The 22,363-nt window shown below is 44.2% G+C and overlaps 1 protein-coding gene across 1 annotated transcript in view; it reads right to left on the bottom strand.

The window, feature by feature from the left end:
- Positions 1–22,363, bottom strand: part of LOC125014524 (homeodomain-interacting protein kinase 3-like) — a 31,511-nt gene that overhangs the window by 5,049 nt on the left and 4,099 nt on the right. Inside the window, exons 2-17 of the mRNA XM_047595662.1 lie at positions 21,347–22,362; positions 21,011–21,202; positions 20,709–20,890; positions 11,674–11,797; positions 7,850–7,969; positions 6,862–6,948; positions 6,575–6,759; positions 5,531–5,696; positions 5,126–5,249; positions 4,896–4,990; positions 4,654–4,805; positions 3,406–3,567; positions 2,929–3,312; positions 2,075–2,236; positions 1,712–1,986; positions 140–321 (exon numbers count right to left, since the gene is read on the bottom strand). Of these exons, the coding sequence (XP_047451618.1) occupies positions 140–321; positions 1,712–1,986; positions 2,075–2,236; positions 2,929–3,312; positions 3,406–3,567; positions 4,654–4,805; positions 4,896–4,990; positions 5,126–5,249; positions 5,531–5,696; positions 6,575–6,759; positions 6,862–6,948; positions 7,850–7,969; positions 11,674–11,797; positions 20,709–20,890; positions 21,011–21,202; positions 21,347–22,360 (3,606 nt within the window). The 5' untranslated portion in view covers positions 22,361–22,362. The remainder of the gene's footprint in view (positions 1–139; positions 322–1,711; positions 1,987–2,074; positions 2,237–2,928; positions 3,313–3,405; positions 3,568–4,653; positions 4,806–4,895; positions 4,991–5,125; positions 5,250–5,530; positions 5,697–6,574; positions 6,760–6,861; positions 6,949–7,849; positions 7,970–11,673; positions 11,798–20,708; positions 20,891–21,010; positions 21,203–21,346; position 22,363) is intronic.

Raw genomic sequence — 22,363 nt, 5'->3', positions numbered from 1 at the left:
TTTCTATGTGTAGCTACAAGTATCAATCTGGCTTTAGATTTTATAAAAAAATCTTGGGCAATTTCAAACATGTGTTTTAAACTGCACGGTTCCTGTTGCTTAAACTCATATTTACGAATTAAATAAGTACTGAACTGACCTGTCCAAAGCCCAGAGGGGGGTGCGGGTGCTGCTGCTGCTGCTGCTGCTGCTGCTGCTGCCCGGTCACCTTCTGCTGCCGGGACAGGAGGGGGGCGGATGGGAGGAGGGGGGCGGAGGAGGGAGTGCTCTGTTGACCTACGAAGCTGCAGCGCCCTTTGGATCGGGACCAGGACTCTGAGACTGGAACAAGAGAAAGACATAAGTCAGTCGCACAAAATCAAACAGCTACAGACGCATAGTGAAGGGAAATACAGACGGTAGGTTTAGTCCACATGACCTGCAGGACTTGTGACGGTGAAGCAGAGCAACAATTCCAAGAACACACACCCAGAGAAAGAGAGATTTGGTTGAGTATGAGGAATATAAAATTATCTGGTTTCGTATCTGAAACGATCTGTTACGTCCGACCTGAAGATGGAAAAGATGAGCTTAACTTCTAGATTTAATCATAAATTATTTGAATTCTTTTTCAAACCTGTCTGAGCTGAATGATTGGGGATTATATTTGCAGGGTAGCTTTTTTAAAAATTTTATTTATGTATTTATTTAAATATTATTTTTTCACTTTCACTCTTTTATTTATATTAAATTTAATTTCAATTTCAAGTAGTTTTGTTGTTCTAATGTCCAACAACGAAAAAAAGGCTCATTCCAACCAATGAGTGAGCCAATAATCTTTAGTTATAATAACTATTAATTATACAAATTATCTTTGAAAGATAACAAGACAGTGGATCAATTAAAAGCGGGAGAAGTTAAAAACCACCCACTATTGTGGAAATATGTTGCCTCCAACAGCTGGTATTAAAGTGCTGTTTATTAATTTTTTTGGGGGATAGTCACCACAAGTTTAAAAACTTTTAAAATAATAATAAAAAATAAAAAAATAGCGCCAATGTTTTTGGGGAAAAAAGAGATCGTCGTCACTCAGAAAAGGGCATCCTCGGAGCAAAGTTGAACCTTTGACTCTGATCCGGATCAGTTTTAAATCCACCTTTGCGTTCATTAAAATCTGGATGGATCCGAAAAAGTGAAACTGATCTCACATCAGAGCCTCGGGGCAACTTTTACTGCATGACAAGAACCAGCAAAGAAAAAGAAACACGCTCTGGCCTGGCACCAAATGAGATGCATCCTTCTTTCCCCCCCTCAAGTCTTTACCGCAAACTTCAAAAAGACTCACAGATTAACAAATGACAGCTCTGCATTTAAGCAAGCTGCAAAATAATGTAGGGAAAGCCATGATTCTCAGGCAACGGTCGCATTGCCTACTAAGGATGCATCTCGAGGTAATAAGACGACAGCGCGTTCAATTCTGGGCTGGTGTCTCTTGATCACCTGTTAAAGCCTCTATGACCCACTAGGGGGCGGTAAACCCCTTCTGCCTCCTCATGACCTGCAAAGCAAACGGCACCAAAGCACAGGTGACAGACCACATGACAGGTGTCGAGATGAAGGCACGTTGTATGAAGGGGGGGAAAAAAAAGGGTTAGTACACAAACGGCACTTTTACGAAAGCAGATCATCTTCACAAAAACTTTATTGTTAAATAAGAAAACATTTCACTGACCCGTTCTCTGGCCTCGCTCCTCTGCCCCCCGAGTGTTGTTGTTCTGCACTCTCATCGGAGGGACCACCATCGTCCTGATGCCGCGGGGACTCCTGTCCTGCGCGGCCGGGGAGGGCATCGGCGCGACCATGGACGCCAAAGGCGGGCGGTTGTTGTGGTTGCTGTTGTCAAGGTAACGGTAGGCGCCGTTGCCGCGGGGGGACGTCGACGTGTCGGACGTCGGGGAGCCTTCGACCGTGTCGCAGCCGCTCTCGTGGCCGTCGTCCTCAGACATGCTAAAAAAAAAAAAAAACAAAGACTTTATTTTAAATACTGACGAACTCTTGAATTCATATTCTTAAAGACGCGGCTGTGACGTTCTACCTGTTGGGCCTCTTGCACGGTGACACTGAAGGGCTGGACTGAAGCGAGTTGGAGGCGAAGGAGCTGGTGCTGAGGCTGCTGTCGGGGCTGCTGAGGGAACACACCCTCTCCATGGACACACTGGTGTTTCTGCAGGCCTCACACACACACTCCTCTTTACACCTAGGCACAGATCATTACAGTTTAATTTTAAAGATTAATAATCCTTTGTACCGAACAAAAAAATAGCAGAAAAATATTCAGCAGCAACCAGTTTGTCTTGTGGAGAGACTAATATCTCAAAAACTCTGATTAAAAATTGTTTTAAATAGGCCTCATCTAACATTTTCTTAGACTTGGACAGATCTTATTGATCCACAAGGGAAACCGCTTGGTCACAGTTGCACATAAAAAATAAATAAATAAAATTAGAAAGAAAAAAAAAACCACTGGTAAAAAGAAAAATATGAGTGTGAGATAGTTAAAAATAATAATAATGGAATGAATAAAATACATTATATGCAAAATATATTCAAGATCTGGTTATGTTTTAAACTACTTTCACTGACACATATTTAAACAGTGTCCACTAGACTAACATTTAGCAAACTAAAGACGTCCTTAAATGTATTTCCTGGAATGAATCCTACCCTCTTCTATCTATCTGTAGTGTCTGATCTGACCTTATAAATTGTAAGGGACATCAAAGCTGATATCCAACATCCAATAGCTGCCAAAATGAGTATTGTTGGATGAAGTTTGATTTTATTAAAAGTTGAAGACTAAGTCAAACGCCAAAATTAAAACCATTTAGTCGTCATCTTTGTTCCATCAAGTAAATACGACACGTTTCTCTTGAACATGTTGACACTCACTCGTTCAGACGGCACCTCTGAGGGTCTTCCTCCCCACCCTCGTCCTCTGCATCGGTCAGGTCACTGCGGATGCTGATCACGCTGGGGGCAGGGCTCGGCGTGTCGCCCATCAGCACGGCCACGTCTCGCTGGGGTTGCCTGGGCAGCTCCAGCTGTCTGTTGCCACTTAGCACCACGTCCTTGAAGCAGCTCACTTCCTCCTCTGGGTCTTCTTCTTCCTCTTCCTCCTCCTCGTCCGTGTTGTGAACCTCCGGCTGCCTGGTCTCCGCCAGAGGAACCTCCCTCTGCGGCTGCTCCCTTCCTGCCGCCGCCTGCCCGACGACGTCCGCCATTCTGGGCGTCCGACAAGCCGACATGTGGCCGTTGCTGTGGTGGGTCAGGTTCCTTTTAAATAGAAGGATTTACATGTTATATGCAAAATAAATAAATGTCTGAGCAGTTTGACTTCAACGACGCGACCGAGGAGCAGAGTCTCACCTGTTGTGAGCGTGTCGGTTCCTTTTATTGGCCGGTTGGGGCCAAACGACATGAGCTATGCCGATGTTGATTGGCTGATGGGCAGAGAGGGCCGGCATCTGATTGGTCAGGAGAGGCTGCTGCATCACCGCGTTGTAGTGGCTGCTGTGTGGACGCACTTTCCTGTTAAAGACATGATAGTTAAAGACATAAATATATGAAGGTGTAAGAGAAAACTAATTCTTTGATAAGAAAGAGACATAACAACAATAACCTAATGCTCTATTTCTCTTAACACAGGCTCTGTAATAAAAGTTTTTTAATAAGAGTTTAGTTTGATTCACTGCTTTTTTTTCTCCTGCTTTTTTTTCACTTAATGATTATAAAGGCTAAAGTTTGGACGGACAGATATTAGGGCGCAAAGTCAAAATGTTGTTTACTTTGCAGAAAAAAAGGTCAAAATAATTAAAATTGGATGAAATACAAACATTTTAAATCCAAAAACATAAAAGACAAACATTTTATTCTGCAGTCTAAAATGAAAAGAGAAAGTCAATATTTGACTTAATTCAATTTGGAAAATGAAAGTGCAATGAGTCAAAAACAAAAAAACAATAAAAATGTGGATTTTCACATCCTTATTCTACTTACAGTAGAATAACGTTGCACTCACACTAGGTAACTGTGTCGTGCCCAAGCACGTTTGCCCCCTAAAACCTGAATTCTATGACTGGGGTGAGCGTAAGTGTACCGTGCTTGGGTACGGTACACTTCCCTGCCATGGTACGGTAAGAAGAGGCGTGATTTGGCATAGATACATTCTTTGCTTTTTGCAGTGACTAAACTCTTATTCATTTCAGAGCCTAAAACCAAACTTGAAATACCAAGTAGTACTAGCATCAGGGTCTAATTGGTGGGAGCATATTCTGTCGTGTTGGATTTTTTATTAATTGATGTTTATATTAATGTGCTCATCTCATCAGTAAAGCTGACACTCCTTTAAATTACATGATGTTTTATTTAATAAAAATATTCATCCAAATCTAAAACTAAAGCTGTCGAAAAGTTAAGAGGTACAAGCAGAAGAGATGTCACAACCAGGGATAAAGTCAGTAAATATGAGTAAAAAAAAAAACAGCTGAGTTTACAGTACTTAAGACCACATAGTCACACTGAATGTAGCAACAACAAAAAAAACACTAGTGCAAATGTTGCAAACGGGGACTTTCCCAGACTTAAGTTTGGGTGAGTCAGAGTTTGGCGACTCACCCCCAGTCGCTGATCCTCTGTGGGCCGGCTGTGGTGTCGTTGGTTAGGGAAGATGGCGGCGGTGGAGGTGGGTGAGAGGGAGGAGGACCCACGGGAGTCATCTGCTGCCAAGCCGCTGGGACGAGGAGCTGCTGCCCCCGGCTCGACCAGGCCTGTTAGGAAAGATTTAGAGGGTGTTATAGACTCATGTATTATTATATGCAGATACGTGTCTAAGAGCAAAGACTGGGCCTGAATCTTACCTGAGCTATGACACCAGGTCGCACTGGTAGGGGTTGTATGGGAGGGGCTTGAGTTACCATGGGGACAGAATATCCTGTTGGTTGATTAAGGTTACCTTTAAAAAATAATAAAAAGTGATATTAACCAAACAATCGGTTATTAATGCAGCCAACAATAACTCTCAGAACACACACAGTTTTAATATGCAATCTTCTTAATGCCGTTATGTAATCCCCGGTCTGGAGTGTACCTTGCATGGTTGGAGGACAAAGAAGAAGGGCGGGTGGGAACGAGTCGCTGCACCCAAACTGTCCGTTCCCAGTCGTCAGAGCTATCCCAGGGTGCAACACTGAGGGAGCCGACTGGGTTATAGCCTGCATTGGTGAAGCGCACAAAGAAGCAGAGAAAAAGGGCGTCGGTACAGTCAGGAAAAGGAAGTTGTGATATGATGCAGCACATTCTCTCCTGAAGGGGGCAGCGTTAACATGAACAAAACCATTATGTAACGTTATACTTTTTTTTTTTTTTTTCCTTTATTCTGGGAAACATTTCTTTCTCCTGACAATGTGTGGCGCCATCATTCTAAAAAAAGAGAGTAATAATAATAATAATAATCATCTAACCACTGAATGGCTGCAAAAGTCCAGCGGCTCACCTGAGTGTGGACCGGTATGTTGCTGTAGCCGAGAGGAAGGCCGGAGGATGCGGTGGGGGCGAGGGGGGGTCTGGAGAAATGAATGGTGTTCTGGTTGAGGGCGTCGAAAATGGCGTTGCTGGGCCGACTGTGGCACATGTCCATGATGCGGAAAGACGACTGCACGCTATGAGGAGAAGAGGACAAAAGATTGTAGTAGCGCAACGTAAATATGGCATCTGTTTGAGCAACGCTAGTTACGGAAAGGACAAAATAAAGAATAAGAAAACAAAGAAGTCAAACATGTCCACTACTCGTTTTCAAGTGTTTAGAGTCTGAAAAGGTAGGACAGATATTTATTATGAATATTACTGGCAGGTAGCAAAAGTAAAGGCAATAAACAGGAAATGCATCAGTTTCAGGATTTTGTTCTGTTGAGATAACAGTGAAAATGTGAAAACATTATTAGTTTGAAATCCTTTCATCTACTTCTTTACTGTTACCAACGTAATAGGTGATGAAAGAATGGGGGGGGGTCGCTTCCCTGATAGCATCCTGACTTTATTGAAACTTAATGAATCCAAACAACAGTCCTGCACTAAATCTTAGCTTCAAGAAGGTTCTGTTTTTCAGCATTTGTTTACAATATCTAAGAGCTGTTGATTCAGCTGTGTTTTCATTTTGGAGGCTGTGGGTTTGTAGCACCGACACATTTTCAATTATTCCGACAAACCTACTTTAGCATGTGGCTAAATATAATAGTTCAGATTTATTATCAAAGTCATACAGTTGAATCATCAACTCTCTGACACAGTTTCAACATAAACTGAACATTGAAACAGTCATGAAGGAGGATTTAGTTCCAATGCATGAGTTTTCACTAGTGTACTTAATGTTTTGGCCGGGGAGTGTAATCTCAGTGGACAATCATGGCTATAAAGGATGTTCCACCTTCAGTTCTGCTTTTATATAATGTGCTGCTTTGTCTCTAAAAACAATGAAATAAATAAAGCATGCTTATTACTAATAAAGAAGAAAGCACAAGCCAACACATTTTTGCCTTACTAGTTGCTGTGTGGGAAGTCCAGCAGATGAGTCATGTTGAGGAAGGGGTGAGTGAGGACACTAGAGGGAACGGTTCTGTCCTCTGCGTCAATCAGCAGCATGCTCTTAAGCAGAGACACGAACTCCTGCCTGTCGGCCTTCTCTGCCTGCATGTCGCCGCTATCAGGGCTCAGCACCAAGTTCACCTGGTAGAGAAAACAAAACAAATCACAGCCATAAAAAAAAAAAAAAGTGCTCATTAGCTGATGTGGAGCGCTACAGTTTGCAGGACATCTGGTCAGACTCACGTGTGCTATATCATCCAGACAGCTGAAGATGTACTTTCTGGCCTCTTTGGATTTAAGTCCCGTCTCTTTCTCATGCTCCTCTGTCGTCTGGATGAAGAACAGGGACGTAAGAATAAACAACCTCCAGCATGTGAGTGTAGCGTGTGAAGGTCTGTTTTGTGATATAACGCGGTTTAGCATCTCGGTGCGTGTTAACGTTGGATTTGTTTCAACGATAAGAAAAGGAAAGTCAAAAGTATGAGATAAAATATACACGGGCAACGCGTGGAGGTAAATATTAGCCTGACATTTATTGAAATTATATTTCAACAGGTAGTCTAAACAGTTTCACATTTCCTTAAGCTTTCCTCGGGGTGCCGCTGGCTCCGTCCTGTTTTGAAAAGATTATGCAGCTGCTTCCTAGTGCACCGCCACAAGGACTCTTGACTAAATGATATGTGGTCAACAGGAAGGATGTGTTGGCAGGTCTGTAATAAGTTTGCATGTGAACAGATCAGGCATTAGATTATGACCACCTTCCTGATGTTGTGTAGGTGTCCATCGTTGCCTGCACTAGTGAAGTGACACATCAGAGGATGGACATGGACCTTCTGACGGCGTCCTGTGGTGTCTGACACCAGGTTGTTATTAATGGGGGGGCTTTGGGTCATATGGGTCATAGGGGAGGGGCCTCATCCGACAGATTTTTGGAGAATTTGAAGGCCACGTCAACACCTTGTGCTGTTTTTCATGTGTTTTTTTTTTTTGAGGTGTGTGACTTGTGTCAGGCTACATCCTGCTGGGGGTGGCTGTGATGTCATTGCTATGGGGCGGGGGTGTCTAGTCTGGTCTAGGTGGGTGCTACATGTTTAAGCAACATCCACACAAATGCCAGATTTCCCAGCAGAACACTGTATCATCACTTCTCCTGTCAGCGGTTTTAATGTTGTGGCTGATCGGTGTGTGTGCGCTCATGTTGCGTTTGCGTACAAAATCTGAACACGGGTACCTTTAGTCTCCATGAGGCGTAGGGAGAGTCCGATTCTTTGGAGAAGAAACGCGAGGTCTTGGTCCCCTTGTTGAGCAGCTGTTCAGAGGGCAGGCCCTGAGTCTGAGAGATGTACCGGATCTAAGGCAGAGCGAGATGGGACACGGGGAGGAAGAGGAAGGGAGAGAGCGAAGCAAATGTTAACAACTTGATTGCAATCTAATTTATGCCTTGGTTTAGCACTCATGAGAGGAGAGAAAAAAAAAATAAAATTCCAACATGCCGTGAGTCATGCAAATTGCAGGTAGACAAAATCCCCATCAGTCAGTAAAAACTTAACTGTTTGATGAAGCATCTTCAAAAAAGTCCAGCTGCTTCTGCTTTTTTTTTTTTTTTTTTTTTGGGGGGGGGGGGGGGTCATGTTACTGAATTACTTGAGTTCAGCAGCGAAAACCTGCTGATAACTACTTTTGAAAGCGACAGTGTCGCCTTATCTCCAGCATCTTAACGTCTGTTTACACGTATGAGCTGCTTGTTAAGCACGTTGCCTGTTATCTAATAACGCAGGTGAAAAGTCCTAAAGTTTAATCAACAGCGTTGGAGCTTTTCACAGAGCTGACGACGATGCTGCCGCGAAATAAAGAAAGAAAGAAAGAAAGCAACAGACACACAAAGGGATCAGAGGCTACGAACAACTCTCAGCACTTAATCACAGCTCATCAAGTCCTCACTGAATGTAGGTGGCTGCTTCAAATCCTAATAAAAAAATCTTATTTAAACCATTTTGTTTATACAACGTCAATTACGATCCAAATGGTCTCGGACGCTTTACAGACGCCAGAGCTTGAAACACTCAGAGCAAGTTGACAGCAACAAAGGAGAAACTACCTTTTGACAAGAAGAAACCCTGAACAGAGACCAGCTCATGTGGAGCCGCCTTCCGTCAAATCTTTCATTCAAGCAGATTGGTTGTGGTTGATTAAAAACGAGTGTTTCCAAACATAAATGTCATAGCACACGAGTTTTCCTTTATTTGGCTGGTTTGCCTATTTTTGGTCCATCGTACATTTTTGAGACACCGATGGTTTGTCAGACTCACATCTTGGAGTCATCCTCGACTGAACTTCATCTCTACAAGGTCACGACAACAACAACAGGAATCAAATCGAATACCACATCCGCGCCGCGTTACACAACATACTGATTGTTGTAATTGTGCTCTTTGTGTTCTACCCTCTAAATGTCTTCAAAAAAAAAACAACTTTCTGCAGCTCAATCCATGACGGCATCACACCAGTCTTTCTGCAGCTCTATCAGCTTCCTGCAAAATTCTGCCTTGAGTTCAAGATCCTGACACTTGCCATTAAGGCTCTGCAATCAAACTCCATCATTTTAGATGTGATCTTCTCAAATCACACACACCAACCGGTCTGACTTTCTACTGCAGGTTGCATTCAGTCGCTCAAAACTCGAACATCGTGGACTCTATCGTCTCTTTGTGTCGTCGTTTGTAAAGTTACATTGAGTGCTTTGAAAGACTATTTTTACTATTATTATTATTATTCACCCCACATTTTAATTTGCTAGTTGCATTCTGTATTCTTCCCCCGATGTGGTTGAATTTATCAAACGCTCTCACCCGTCTCATCTTAATTATCGGTGTCAAATTAACCCAATACTCCAGAAAAATCCTGCAGTTGCAGGTTCAGAATCTTAATCTTACTGCCACATACGCTCCCAAATAGGAGGAATTTATCTCTGTGTTTGGTGAAATATAAATAAACACACAGCTCGCACAGATACATGAGCGCTCGCACACGTGTCCACGGCCTGGAACAAACACACCAACCGGCCGGAGCGCACCGGACTGAGAACCTGCTGATGGTGCACTGAACGCCACCCAACGTGTGTGTGTGTGTGTGTGTGTGTGTGTGTGTGTGTGTGTGTGTGTGTGTGTGTGTGTGCGTGCGGGCATACACGAGTGTGCACATGTCTAACATCAGGCTTATGTTTATAAATACATTTTGCTGTGTAGAGGGGAACTGCAGCGAGCCTTGGCATAGGACCGCATGCTTTCGGGGGCTCAGTGTGCACGAGTGAGCGAGCGAGCGAGCGGCCGACCCAGTGCGGCCCGGTGATACAACAAAGTGGTTAATACGCTCAGCAAAGCTTCATCAGCCACCATCGAGGACTGATGAGTGTTCGAACTGCGAGCTGCTGCTGCTGGAGGAGGAGGAGGAGGAGAGTCCCTGATAACAAGCAAAAAAAATAAAAAATTATTCCCCCAAAATCGATGCATGAACAAACATTGGAGTTTGGAAGGAAACAAGAGCTCAAGTCTAAACAATTCTAATGAACAGGAACGTTTGGTACAAGCATGAAAGTACAGCCAATTTAAAATATTTGGTTTGGCGCAAAAAAAAAAAGTTGGAGATCTTTCATAGATGGGTCCATATAGGTCAAATATGATTATTTTTTGTCCCTCTGGTCCTTAAATGAACAAAATCTCCTCCCTCCAGAGATTCATAAAGACTTTTGTTGTATTTCATGTATTCTCCTAGATGCGACTGGTCCGAGTCCAACAGATCTTTCTGTCAAAGTTAATGTAGTGTGAAGTCAGTAACTCGTACCTTATTTCCCAAAAACCTGTGTTCTCTACTCCAGAAACGTTCCGGTCATCCAGCGTCATAAACTCCCTAACCCTCTCTGGAATATTTTTCTCCTTAGCGCCGTCTCCGAAACGTTCAGTGTTTGTTGTTGTTGTTGTTTGTGCGCAGCCTTTACCTTCGATCTTTGTCCCTTGTTTTGCAGCAGACCCAACATAAATAACGAGAAACGATCGAGCTCGGCTGAAGCCCGATACCGATCTGATCATTTTAAAAATGCCGACATATTAAACAGCCCAAACACATCCATCATTGACCTGCCATCAAACACGAGATAAACATGATCCGGACTCACGAATGTTCCAACTTCCCCAAAGCAGACGCACAATCAAAAATTGTGTAGGTAGCAAACAAACGATCGATTGTTTAAAAAAAAAAATTATAATCAACCATGAAGTCTGGTGCTGGCGTGAAAGTACGGCCAATTTTAAACATTTGACTTGGCAGAGAACTCCAAATAAGTTGGACAACTTTCATAGATAATCATAAAAATTCTGCCAACATATTAAACGCCAAAACACACGCCCAAGTTCTTCTTTTTTTTTTTGTTTTGTTTTTCCTCCAAATCTCTAAACTCATTTACTGAAACCATAACAGGGTTGATTCTGGTCTTCACAGTGCTGCCTGTGGTCAAACACAGAATAATCCCGTGCTTGTCTGTGAACGTGGTGTGGGCCTTTTCCCATGCTCCCTCTCGCTTGCTGGGGGAGGGAGGGTGGGTGGGGGGGTGGGGGGGGCTGGAGGAGGAGAGGGGGAGGGGGGGGGCTGGAGGAGGAGAGGGGGAGGGGGGGGCTGGAGGAGGAGAGGGGGAGGGGGGGGGGGGGGGTCCATTTAGAGTCCCAGTTGTATAGTTTGGACCAGCACTACGCTGTGAGACGATAATCACACATTGCCAAGAACGATTTCCTGATTCACTCAGTCCAGATTAGCATTAGGTGGATTTCATGCTGGATTTGTAGGACTTGAGTCGTACAGCGAGAGAGAGAGAGATCAGGGAGCAACAACAAATAAAGGTTTAACTGTGTAATGAATGGACTGTTGGGTTTTTGGGGGCGGGTGGGGGGCTAAAACGTTAATATTCAGAAAAATGTGGATTTATTTTTGTTTATTTTGTCCTTACTGTCTCACTGTGTGTGTGTTACAGTATGTGTGTGTGTGTGTGTGTTTGAGGAATGTTACCTGGTCGTATTCCAGCGCTCCGGGGTAGAGGGGCCAACCCAAGAACAGCTCGGCTATCACGCAGCCCAGCGACCACATGTCTATGGCCTCGCAGAACGGCAGGCCCAAAATAATCTCAGGAGCCCTGCGGAGGGAAGCGAGGGAGAGACGCACAGAGGTTAATTGTGGGAGCAGATCGCCACGTATAATCAAAAACCAGAGAGAGAGAGATTCACAAGGGGAAGCGAGGCCGGGATCTGCACTTTTCATGGTTTCTCTGGTGAACTGAAAACTCTGAACAGGTCTAAAATAGCTACGACTGCACCACATTGTGTTGTCTACGTTGTCAAAGATTAAACGCAGGCTTCGCTGAAACAAATTACAACTCACGGACATATAAGTGGCTGCTTTTAGTGAAGAAGAAACAGGAAGATTTTACTACTCAGATTATTCAGATTTTTACAAAATACACTTTAGAGAATTTGATTGAATAGGATAAAACTACTTCTCAAGTGTTGGACTGATTTCAATGCATGTCTTTTATTTATCCCCAAATTAATAGGAACATGTGTTGGTACAACAGAAAACATTACAATGCTTCCAAAATAAAAAGTAAATTTTATTTTTAACAAATTCTGAATAGAAGAGCGTTCGTGCACTGGTTTTCAATAAACTGCCAAGTGTGTGTATATTACATTACACAGTGTTGCACAGCTGAGCTGTAGATTCTTCTTCTTCTTAATTTAAAATTAAAACACGAAGCCACACCGGAAAAATCAAACTCTAAAATAAAATCGAGCCGAACATTCGGGTTGAGCTTTGATGTGGCGCATGTTTGCCAAGAAAATATACGCAGGATATTGTGGGTTCCTAAAACCAAACACTGCACCCATATGACGCGCGAAGGCGACAAAGAACAAAAAAAAAAAAATGTTTAACCAACAAATGGACTTTGCCACTTGCGCAACTCAAAACTGGATAAGTAATCTCGCGGCGGCACGGCGTGAGGCCGACGTATGCAAAAACAATGAGCCATTAGGGGCCGCGGACACAGCAGCTGAGCAACGGCGCCGCAAATAGCAACCACTGCTGTGACGACGACCACGGGGGGGGGGGGGGGGGGAAATGACCGTTGCCGGGCAACAGCTGGACGCAAGACCATAATGTAACAGTATTAGGAGGAGATAAACGGGGGCCATCACTCATCACTCTGCGCCGCGAGAGAGCATGTGTGCGCGTGTGTAGTTGCTGTGAGACACACAACTGCAGATGTCCAGTCCATCACAGTTTAACAGCCCCTTCGGTTTCTGCCCTCGTTTGCCTGGAGGAAATTACACCGTGCCATTTCCTATTGCTCCTTCCAGAGGAAGACGCTCAGTTATGCAACTCTGAAAAAAAAAAAAGAGAAAAAAAAAAGCCCCTGGGAGAGAGGCTGTTTCAGACGCTGGCAGAAAAATCCTGTTGAGCAGCGACTAAGGCGCCATTTAGGGGGGTTTTTCTACTTTTTAAGCAACTTTTTATGTGATGAAACAATAAAATTAAAAAGTTTGAGCAATGATTCTTGCGCAATCTAACGAAAATGTTTATTAATCCGAAAGGTATCGCTGCTGAAGCTAAGAGTTGGCCTGTTGTGGTGTAAGTATTAATTTGACAGGCGTCTCTTGCACTTTTTTGTTTTATATTTTGTGCTTTGTAGGTTATTTCTTTTATTTATGCTTGTATTAAGAGACTTGCAGGAGGACTTGGAGTACTAACTTTTGCACGAAGCCTGCACCGGTACGAGCATCTGATTCAGACTGAAAGGGTCCAGATTGCGAAGGCTATTTTTAATATACTTTTGTCATTGGTTGCAGAGATTTGGGGTATTTACACAATATTTTACATCTAGTTAACATGTGGGATTCGGCTTTGCTTTTGTCTCCTCTGTCATCACACTTTTGTTTTCCTTTAAAATCTACTCGCACGCGGACTAAACTCATTGCACAGTCTCATTTATCATGTGAAATCAATCTACCGAGACGGCAGCAAGACTTTCAACGAGAAGATGCAGAGATTGGGGGTGGGGGGGAATATTGATGAATCAATATGCAGATCTTTCAAAGTGCATATTTAAAAATAAAAACCCAACGTACTACGAAGACCGAAGATGAGGAAACAGCAAAATTCTGTTTTTAACTGTATCACATCTGTGGCTTGTGATGTTGCTCAATATGCAAAGTGCAGACAAGGACGTGAGATGTGAGCAGGCAAAAAACTGTCCTTAAACTTTGCTTTTTTTTGAACAACTTGACAATAAAACATCCAAGTTGATGCACATTATGTTTTACAGGTACGTTCAACGTTTGGCTTTGTGGTGATATTATCTGGGACAAGTGTCGGCTGCAAACCAAACAAACACAGACTGTGTTTGTTGTTGCCACAGGGCTGCAATGCACAGCTACGCTCAAACATGCAACACATATGGAAGGGGGCGGGGGAGGGATTTAAAGGGGACGCACAAATAAAAAATAAACTTTGAGAGCAGAGCGTGTGTGTGTTGTTGTAGCTCCCTGCTATACTGCTACTGACACAAAAAAAAAAAAAAAAAAAAAAAGCAGCTGCAGCAATGGCCTCGGCCTTCCTGAGCGGTAGCAGCTCGTCACATAACGCACCCACAGGTGTTTGGCAGGCGGACAAGGTTCCAGAAGTAACTAGTCACACTAGAGAGCAGCAGCTAGGACAAGAACAAACATGGCACACTGTATGGTAACACACTGTATGGTAACACACTGCTGCTGCTGCTGCGTACAGAGAAGTGTGGAGCGCGTTCGCGTACACGAGACGAGATGTTGAACATGATGTAATCTCGCCGTGTACAGGACATGGGAAGCTTGTAGCTCTGACCTCTGACGGTGAAGCCGATCCACGACGATCATGTGTCAAACAAATCCAGCTCCCGTTACTAAAGCGCGACGTGTGAGAGAGCATCTAACGCCGCATGTGCAGCAAACGGAGAAATAAGTGCTTACGACAAACAGACTGTGGTCTCAGGTTTATGACTCATCAACACAGATCAGTCACACCAGTACGTCCACCTGGCTGACACTGTCCCCGTTTGACGCCAGGACACAGGACTCCACTAGACCTCTGAGGGTGTGTTTGCGGTATCTGGCACCGAAATAATAGCAGTAAATCCTTTAAGTCTGCGAGTTGCAAGGTGGGGCCGCCCAATGGATCCGACTCGTTTGTCAGGCACATCCCACGGACGCTCGGGCAGACTGAGATCTGAGAATGTGAAGGCCGATTTAACACTTTGAACGTATTGTTGTGTTTCTCAGACCTTTTCTATACCATATTTGCTTTGTGGCGATGAGGGCGTACATGGTCTGCAGCAGCACTTAAGTAGGTGGTACCTGTGAAAATAAGATCCACATGAATGGCAGAAACCCAAGTCTGCCTAAGCATCACAGCGTCTCTACTGGCTTGGTAAGAGACGCACAAACTCATCACAACAGGCCACCTTTAGCGTTTTTCCTTCCTCGGCTTCTCAAATCCTTCCGCTTTTCCTGCTTCTAATAAAGTTATGATCTTCACTTGTCACCAGTCACAACGCTTCGGCTAGTTTGTGTGAGTAATAGTTCTGCACATATGATGCAGGAAAACTGGTGACTGGTCACAAGAGTAAAGGAGGCTGTAAATAATAAAACTATAAATATACTAATCAAAGGACTGCAAAGATAAGCTGTCCAGTCTCCTGCACAATTAGGCGTATTTAATAAAACAATTTTGAGATTTATGACGAATGAATTGCAGAACATCAGCTTGAATCAGTTGGACTTCAGTGATCCACAAGGGAAACTGCTCAGTCACAGTGAAAAGCAAGATAGAATAAAATATGATTAAAAGGAAATAAAAAACAAAATGTGAGTAATATACCGCTGTAGCGCACTGTTCTAAGTAAATCCAATTCTTATTTAAAGGATAGCAGCATCGTGGCGTGTTTAACAGTAGCCCTGGTTACATTAAATTATCCAATTATCATCTCTGCAGAGACGCTGCTTCACGGCGCAGGAGCAACTCTTCCATCCAGGGACCACATCAAGGATATAATTAAAATAACTGGATATGTGCTCATGCATCGACGCAAATTAAAAAGAGTTTTTTTTTTTGAAGGTACGAAATGGGGAGAATGGAGCAGCGCGTTTACACAAACACACCGCTCACCGCGAGCGCCGATGTATTATTCAGAGAGGACTCCGAGCGCGTCCTAGCAGCAGGTATGTGTTGCACCGTGACATCAGTGTTTTCCCAGGCGACCGTCAGAGCATATTAGAAAAGTGAACCACCCAACGCTGCCACGCGTTATTTAACCTGCCCTACTTCTGATTTTTTTTTTTTATTTAATAAAAATCATTAATCAGACTTCTTGCTCTTCTGGTTTTTAAGGATTATAGATCTTGAATACGTACTTTTAACAGATGAATAAACGCGGACAACATGTACCAACACAATGCGATGCGGTTTCCACGGTAAAACAACACCTTTGCTTCAAAGAAATCACACCTAGACGAGGTAAGTTTAACACAACCTGCCTCCCAAACCTGTCAGGCACGCTAAGATGATAGCTGTCTTTTCTTCCACCTGATCTGCTCGGCTGAATTATTCAAATCGCCCAGTGCTCCGTTTTCATTGTGAGAGGTGCGTTTCTTCTGTTTTTTTTTTTTTTTTTTCCTTTTTCCCCTACGTCACCGGCCCCCGCAGGACCGAACAGTCACCTCGTCAGGCCCTGCTGTGTCACGCTACCATGGCAACAACAACGCATGAGCACATGACCAGCGCTGAAAGGCTTCCGCCACGGCCGTCTAGCTGCAGACGTATGCTTGTAAAAACAAAACACACAAAAAAAATAAAAAATAAAAAAAATCAAGCTCTTGTTTCCATCTCATAGTATTTCCACGTAGCCTCCAATGTCTCCATCTCAAAGTACAAGTACACCTGTTTAGTTCTGAAGCGCAACATTAGACCAATACTACGGTTAGCGGGTCACTCTACAGATGAAAGTTCACTCTTCGGCCTATTCGCACACTGGGAGGCAGTTAGCATTTTAAAGGATCTGATCTTAAAACAGAACTGAAAAACACTTTGGAAACACTATTCACTAACTTCAGTTCATGTGGGAGTAGAACCTGACAAGCACATCTTTGTAGTTTACTTTATATTTACATGCATTTACATTTTGATTTCAGATCGGGGGTGTTTTTCTGGTCTTCTTTTTATTTATTTATTTTTTTTTCTTCCTGAAAAGAGCCAACCACCTTAATTTAAAATGGACTTTTTCACCAAAGCCACACTGCTGCCACATTACGTGTGGTTCTGGAAAATCCAGGGAAAACCCCAGAGCTTTGGGGGGAGAGAGGAGAGAAAAAAAAAATGAAAAAAACCACCCTCCTCCTACCCACTGTGGTGAAGCCTTCATTTCTAAGTAGCCTCACTATGGTAACAATACAGTACAGCCATTATGGAATAGGAGCGGAGCGCATGATACATCCTGCAAACCACTCTCCTGTTGTACAAATAAAATGAGTCAGGCGCACGCGGACTCGCTAGTCCAAGACTTATATAATACGTACAGAGAACTGGGAGTGTGCAAAGCGTGCTTGTTATGACAACTCAGTTTGGCTATAGATATTTGCCTTTACCAATCCAACAGGATTACGCGCCGCACAAAGCAAACGCACAAATGCATGCGTGGAATACCGGCTGCCGTAACAGCTAAACCAACAACCCCGTCACACAAACCCACGGGGGATATTAGGCAGCGTGTGTGACGGCTTGGGATGTCCCAATTTGTAAAAGGGGGAGATCCAGGCTATTTTTTTTTTTTTTTTTTTTTTGATGGGATTGGTGTTGGACTTCAGCTAAGTAGTTATTTATTTTAGGTCCGTCATGAACGAAAACCTTGTAGCGTCAAAGTGTCCTCTTTGTTTTAAGGTGGTGGGCTAGCATCGTAGCTGCCAAAAAACAAAGAAGAAGAATATGTTACACAGTGATTTCTTTGGTTAATAGGAAGCCGTTACTCCTACCTTGACATGTTTCGGCGGAAACTTCCGCCTTCCACCAGTTTCCGCCGAAACACGGCACGGTAGGAGTAACGGCTTCCTATTAGTCAAAGAAATCAGTGTGTGAAAGAGCGAAAAACGGCAACATATTATTAACCAAAGAGACACAATGAACGCTATTGAGCAAAGAAGAAGAAGATGACTGTGTATTTTTTATTTCTTGGCGTTTAACACAGCATGAGAGTCTGGCGGTTTTGGTGTTATTTATTTTCTATTGTTTATATTCATTTTATTACTTTCATTATTTTATTGCTTTTTAATTGTTTGTTTTATGTCCTATGCTCTTATTTTATCCATGTACAGCTTTGTTTCAGATTTTTTTTTTTAAGTGCTATATAAATGTAGCTGAGTTGAGTTCTGTTCAAGAAGCCAAAAACCATGTGACCAAACATGTCGGCCATGTGGAAGAACTTTACTCTGGATAATGAAGTCAGACAAAAACTTGAAAGTTATGCAATGTGGATGTTTGGCAACGTGGTAGTAGGAGACCGTCATTCAGTACGAGGAACGTCACTCGCCATCAGAAAAAAAAAAGAAAAGTGGAATATGTCAAGTACGGAACAACAAACTTGTCTTGAAAGTTGTTTGGAGAGAGCGCAATGGAGAAAAATATTCCAGAGAGGGTTGGGAAGTTTATGGTGTTGGATGACAGGAACATTTCTGGAGTGGAGAACACAGGTTTTCTGGGACCAAGGTACAAGCTACTCTCTCCACGCTACATTAACTTTGAGAGAAATATTCATTGGACTGAATCCAGTCGCATCTAGGGGAAAACAAGCAAGACGGGACTTAATGAATCTCCTGGGGAGGACGTTTTGTTTATTTAATGGTTGACACTCAACGTTCAAAGCTCCGAACTGGATTGGGGAGAAAAAACAAAAACCTTCAACTGGACGCCCCCTAAATGACAGCCGTGGCTAAAAAAGGTTCCGAGTAACCACTGCATCATCAAGGTTGGATAGAACCTGGCCACGTGTCGCAATTCCCGAGCTTTCTGGCTCCGGCAGGTTAAAGTTATCGTGCCTTTAAGTCTTCCATCACTCTTGAGTTAGTGTGAAGTATGTTAGGGTACATTGTGTAACGTACACGGCCTATCCAGCCCTGGCAGCTGTTGCATAGACAGAGGCACACGTACGAACACACCCAGACACACACACACACACACACACACACAGGAATGTCTGAATGTTTTTTTCCTGGATCTAAATGTGGGTTTTCACATTCCACACTCTTCCCTGGACTTCTGCGTCCTGAGTGACCTCCCTGAACTTCAGTACCAGGCCATTTTAATTGAGCTATGACCTCAACGTAGCCGCCGCCACCGCCGCCGCCGCTGCTCAAAGACAAAACACACACACATACAGGAACACACAAACACATACACAGTTAACCAGGTCAACTGCAGAGCAAATCCTTTATGTTATGCAACGTCCACGGTTCTGCACCCCAGCTCTAGAAAGTGGCTCGCGTTTGCTAAAACGGAAAAGTTGCTTGCATGATTATTTCGGTGATTTTAAATAGCGACGGGCTGCTCCGGCACAGACGGGCCTACGCTTTTTTTGTTTCCCAATTCGTACACCGCAAAGCAGAAAGTAAGAGTTGTGAAAACAGCGCAATAAATTCAGAACAGGGGAGTGAGTAAACGTTGGGTGTGTGCCGTGAATTAGGTGCAGACATACCCAGTATTCCAACAGCCATTTGTAACAGATTGCACAACGTTCGAAAAGTTTGCACAAGTTCGCCCGAGTCATTCCACCTAGGCTGTGAAACTCGCAAGTTAAGGAAGTATTCGAGTGAAGTGTGCACATTGTCGTTGTGTGACCAATTAAGGAAAACATTTGCCTTGGAATTAAATCTGGACGCAAGTAAACATTTCATCTGCTACCAAACTCTCGCAAGCCAAGAAACCCACTATGACGCACCAAGAATTTACACTACATCCCCAAACTGAGGACGTGTTTTTATGTACAACATATGTTGTAGTTTGTTTTTAACTGCAACAGATCCTTAATGTGTATCGTGATGTGAGACTGATAAGTTATTACAGCTTAATAACTTAATGAAGTTCTTTTACACAACAATGTGTCTTGAAGCTCACAAAGCTGTGTTTCATAAGCACGTTCTCCACCCACCCCCCCTTCAGCCCTAGCGAGAGACAAGCCAAATATTTCACGATGCTGTTCCCCATATAAACATCTCAGTTCCTCTCCACATTACGCAAGAGCGGCGGGGTTTAGGGCGTGACGCATTAAGGCGGCTGTGACATACATGCAGCCAGGCATGCATCCAATAAAAAATTAGATTGTGCAAAAAAGGGGAGAAAGGCGAGGAGGACGGAGAGTGGCCGACATGTCGTGGAACTCCCAGAGAGAGTGCACAGGTTAACACGGACCACTTCGTATTACGTAAGAGCAGAGAGGGCGCCGAAACACATAAGGCTGGGGTAAGACCTCGCTAAGCGCTGTGGGAAACACACAGACGCGCACAAACAAGCATTACCCGTGGGACCCGAGTCAGATCAGTGCGCTGATATATCACGATGACAAACGGCGTAACATTTCACATCGTGACAGACATTCCCAAAAATATTCTGTCCTGTGAACTAATTTCCGAACATTTTGTACCATGTGAAAATAGTACAGTGTCAACACAGGCCTTGAAGCAAGAACAAACTGCCGATCCAACACCACCTTCCCTCGAGACCTGAGCTTAAACTTAAAACCTTATCAGATTAAGATTTTGCAAATCGAAAACGTTACACACTAGACAAAACCAGTTTAATAAAAATCCCCATCAGGGCGCAGAAGTTCTGCTTGACTAAAAAGAGCATTCCAGAAAAAGGTTCAGAATAAAAAGTGTGACTAGGTGAGCCCGTCTGCTCGAGCCTCACCCACTGCAGGGTGCCTCCCTTGCACCTAGTGGTAACTTAGAGAGTGAATTTAATGTAAAAGCCCTCACCTGTAGTATCTGGACTGCAGATAAGTGGAGCACACAGCCTTGGAGACGTGGCTGGCCGAGCCGAAATCGATGACCTTGACCCTGTACGGCTGCCTGGAGGGGTCCACGAGCATGATGTTCTCTGGCTTCAGGTCAGCATGGATCAAACCCAGAGACTTCAGCTTCTTCAGGGCTGTTGCCACCTACAACGCACAAACAAAGACTATCATTAAACATTTTTTGCGCCTACGATTAGATGATTAGATTAGGTGCAAAAAAAACCAAAAACATGTGCATTTTTTTTTTCTTTTGCATCACTTCACCTGCTGCAGAATGGGTCGGATGATTTTAAGTGGCAGTGGGCTGAACTTGTTCTGTTTAAGGAAGTCGTAGAGGTTTTGCTCCAGCATCTCAAACACCAGGCAGGTGTGGCTGCGGTGCTGAAAGCACTCCAGAGCACGCACCACATTGTGCTCCTCTGCATTCTCGCTGCTCAACCGGGCCAGGATCTCCACCTGGAGGTTGTGAAAATAAGGCCAGATGAATTTAAGCTAGTAGACAGAGGTGCAGCATATAAAAAAAATATAATAACAAATATAAAAATTACGATTGTATTCTGCTTCCACAACAAAAACCCGCATGCATTCAGACAACCATACCTCAATCTGTCCTTGACGTGCATAGGATGGGTGGTTCTTCAGTATTTTCACAGCCACCACTTCATTCGTTCCCCTCTTCCAGCACTTCACCACCTGGCCAAAGGTTCCACGGCCCAGAAACTCCAGGACCTCGTAGCTGTTCTTCAACGAGCACAGAACCTCGTGCTGAACTAACTGATAGTCCCCGTCTCCTGACCCCGTCCTGGTCACCGTAGATCCCGCCACCACCTCGGTGCTGCCGTTAAGCTTCATCTCAGTCCCATCCACCCCGATGCCCTTCACGGCCTCAACCCTGTTGTGTTGAGCAGGCAGTGTCCCTCCACCCCCTACTCTCACAGTGTCTGCATTGTTCCCAGTGCCGGTTTGCAACATAGCTGGAGGGGGAGGAAGTGAAGGCAGAGCAGAAACCTCCTCCACTATCTGCATGGTTCCAACACAATCGCTGTCCCGCGGTTGTTCTCCACCTTCCCCCGGCTTCTGTTCACATCTCTGGGTGGCACCTGTGTCTACAAGGCTGGCGTACTCCCCTCTTGCTTGTACTCTCCTGTTTCGGCCCTCTTCCTCCTCCGCTCTTATGCAGGCCCTTCTCAGCAGCCCACAATCCAAGCCTCCTACTCCCGATGGAGTCGCACCGCTGTCCCTATGAAGCCTCACGTCCTGTGGATCTCTACTCTGATCCTGAATGCCGGCCGGACCTCCTCTCAGGCTCTCGTCTCGCTGTATCCCCGCGGTCTGCAATGCCCAGCGCTCCCTCTCTCCAAGCTGCAGACCCCTTTGCAGTCTCCCCGAATCAGCACCGACTGAGGATGGGATAACGTTGTTGGGATAGGCGATGCCGTAGTTGACTCCGATCACATACGTCTTGGGCAGAGGTCGGTGCTGAAAGGCTCTGCTGGTGTTATTACTGTGGTGGGCTTCGCCCGTGTGTCTGCTGGTACCACTGCTGCTGGTTCCTAAGGCACTTGTTTTAGCTGAGTGCAGGTGTGATGGGCAAACCAAGACTTGTGAGGCCATACC

This window comes from Mugil cephalus, chromosome 10, assembly GCF_022458985.1.
Source record: "Mugil cephalus isolate CIBA_MC_2020 chromosome 10, CIBA_Mcephalus_1.1, whole genome shotgun sequence".
Taxonomy (NCBI): domain Eukaryota; kingdom Metazoa; phylum Chordata; class Actinopteri; order Mugiliformes; family Mugilidae; genus Mugil; species Mugil cephalus.
Note: the sequence above shows the minus strand (reverse complement) of the source record. Positions and strands in the feature narration are given on the sequence as shown.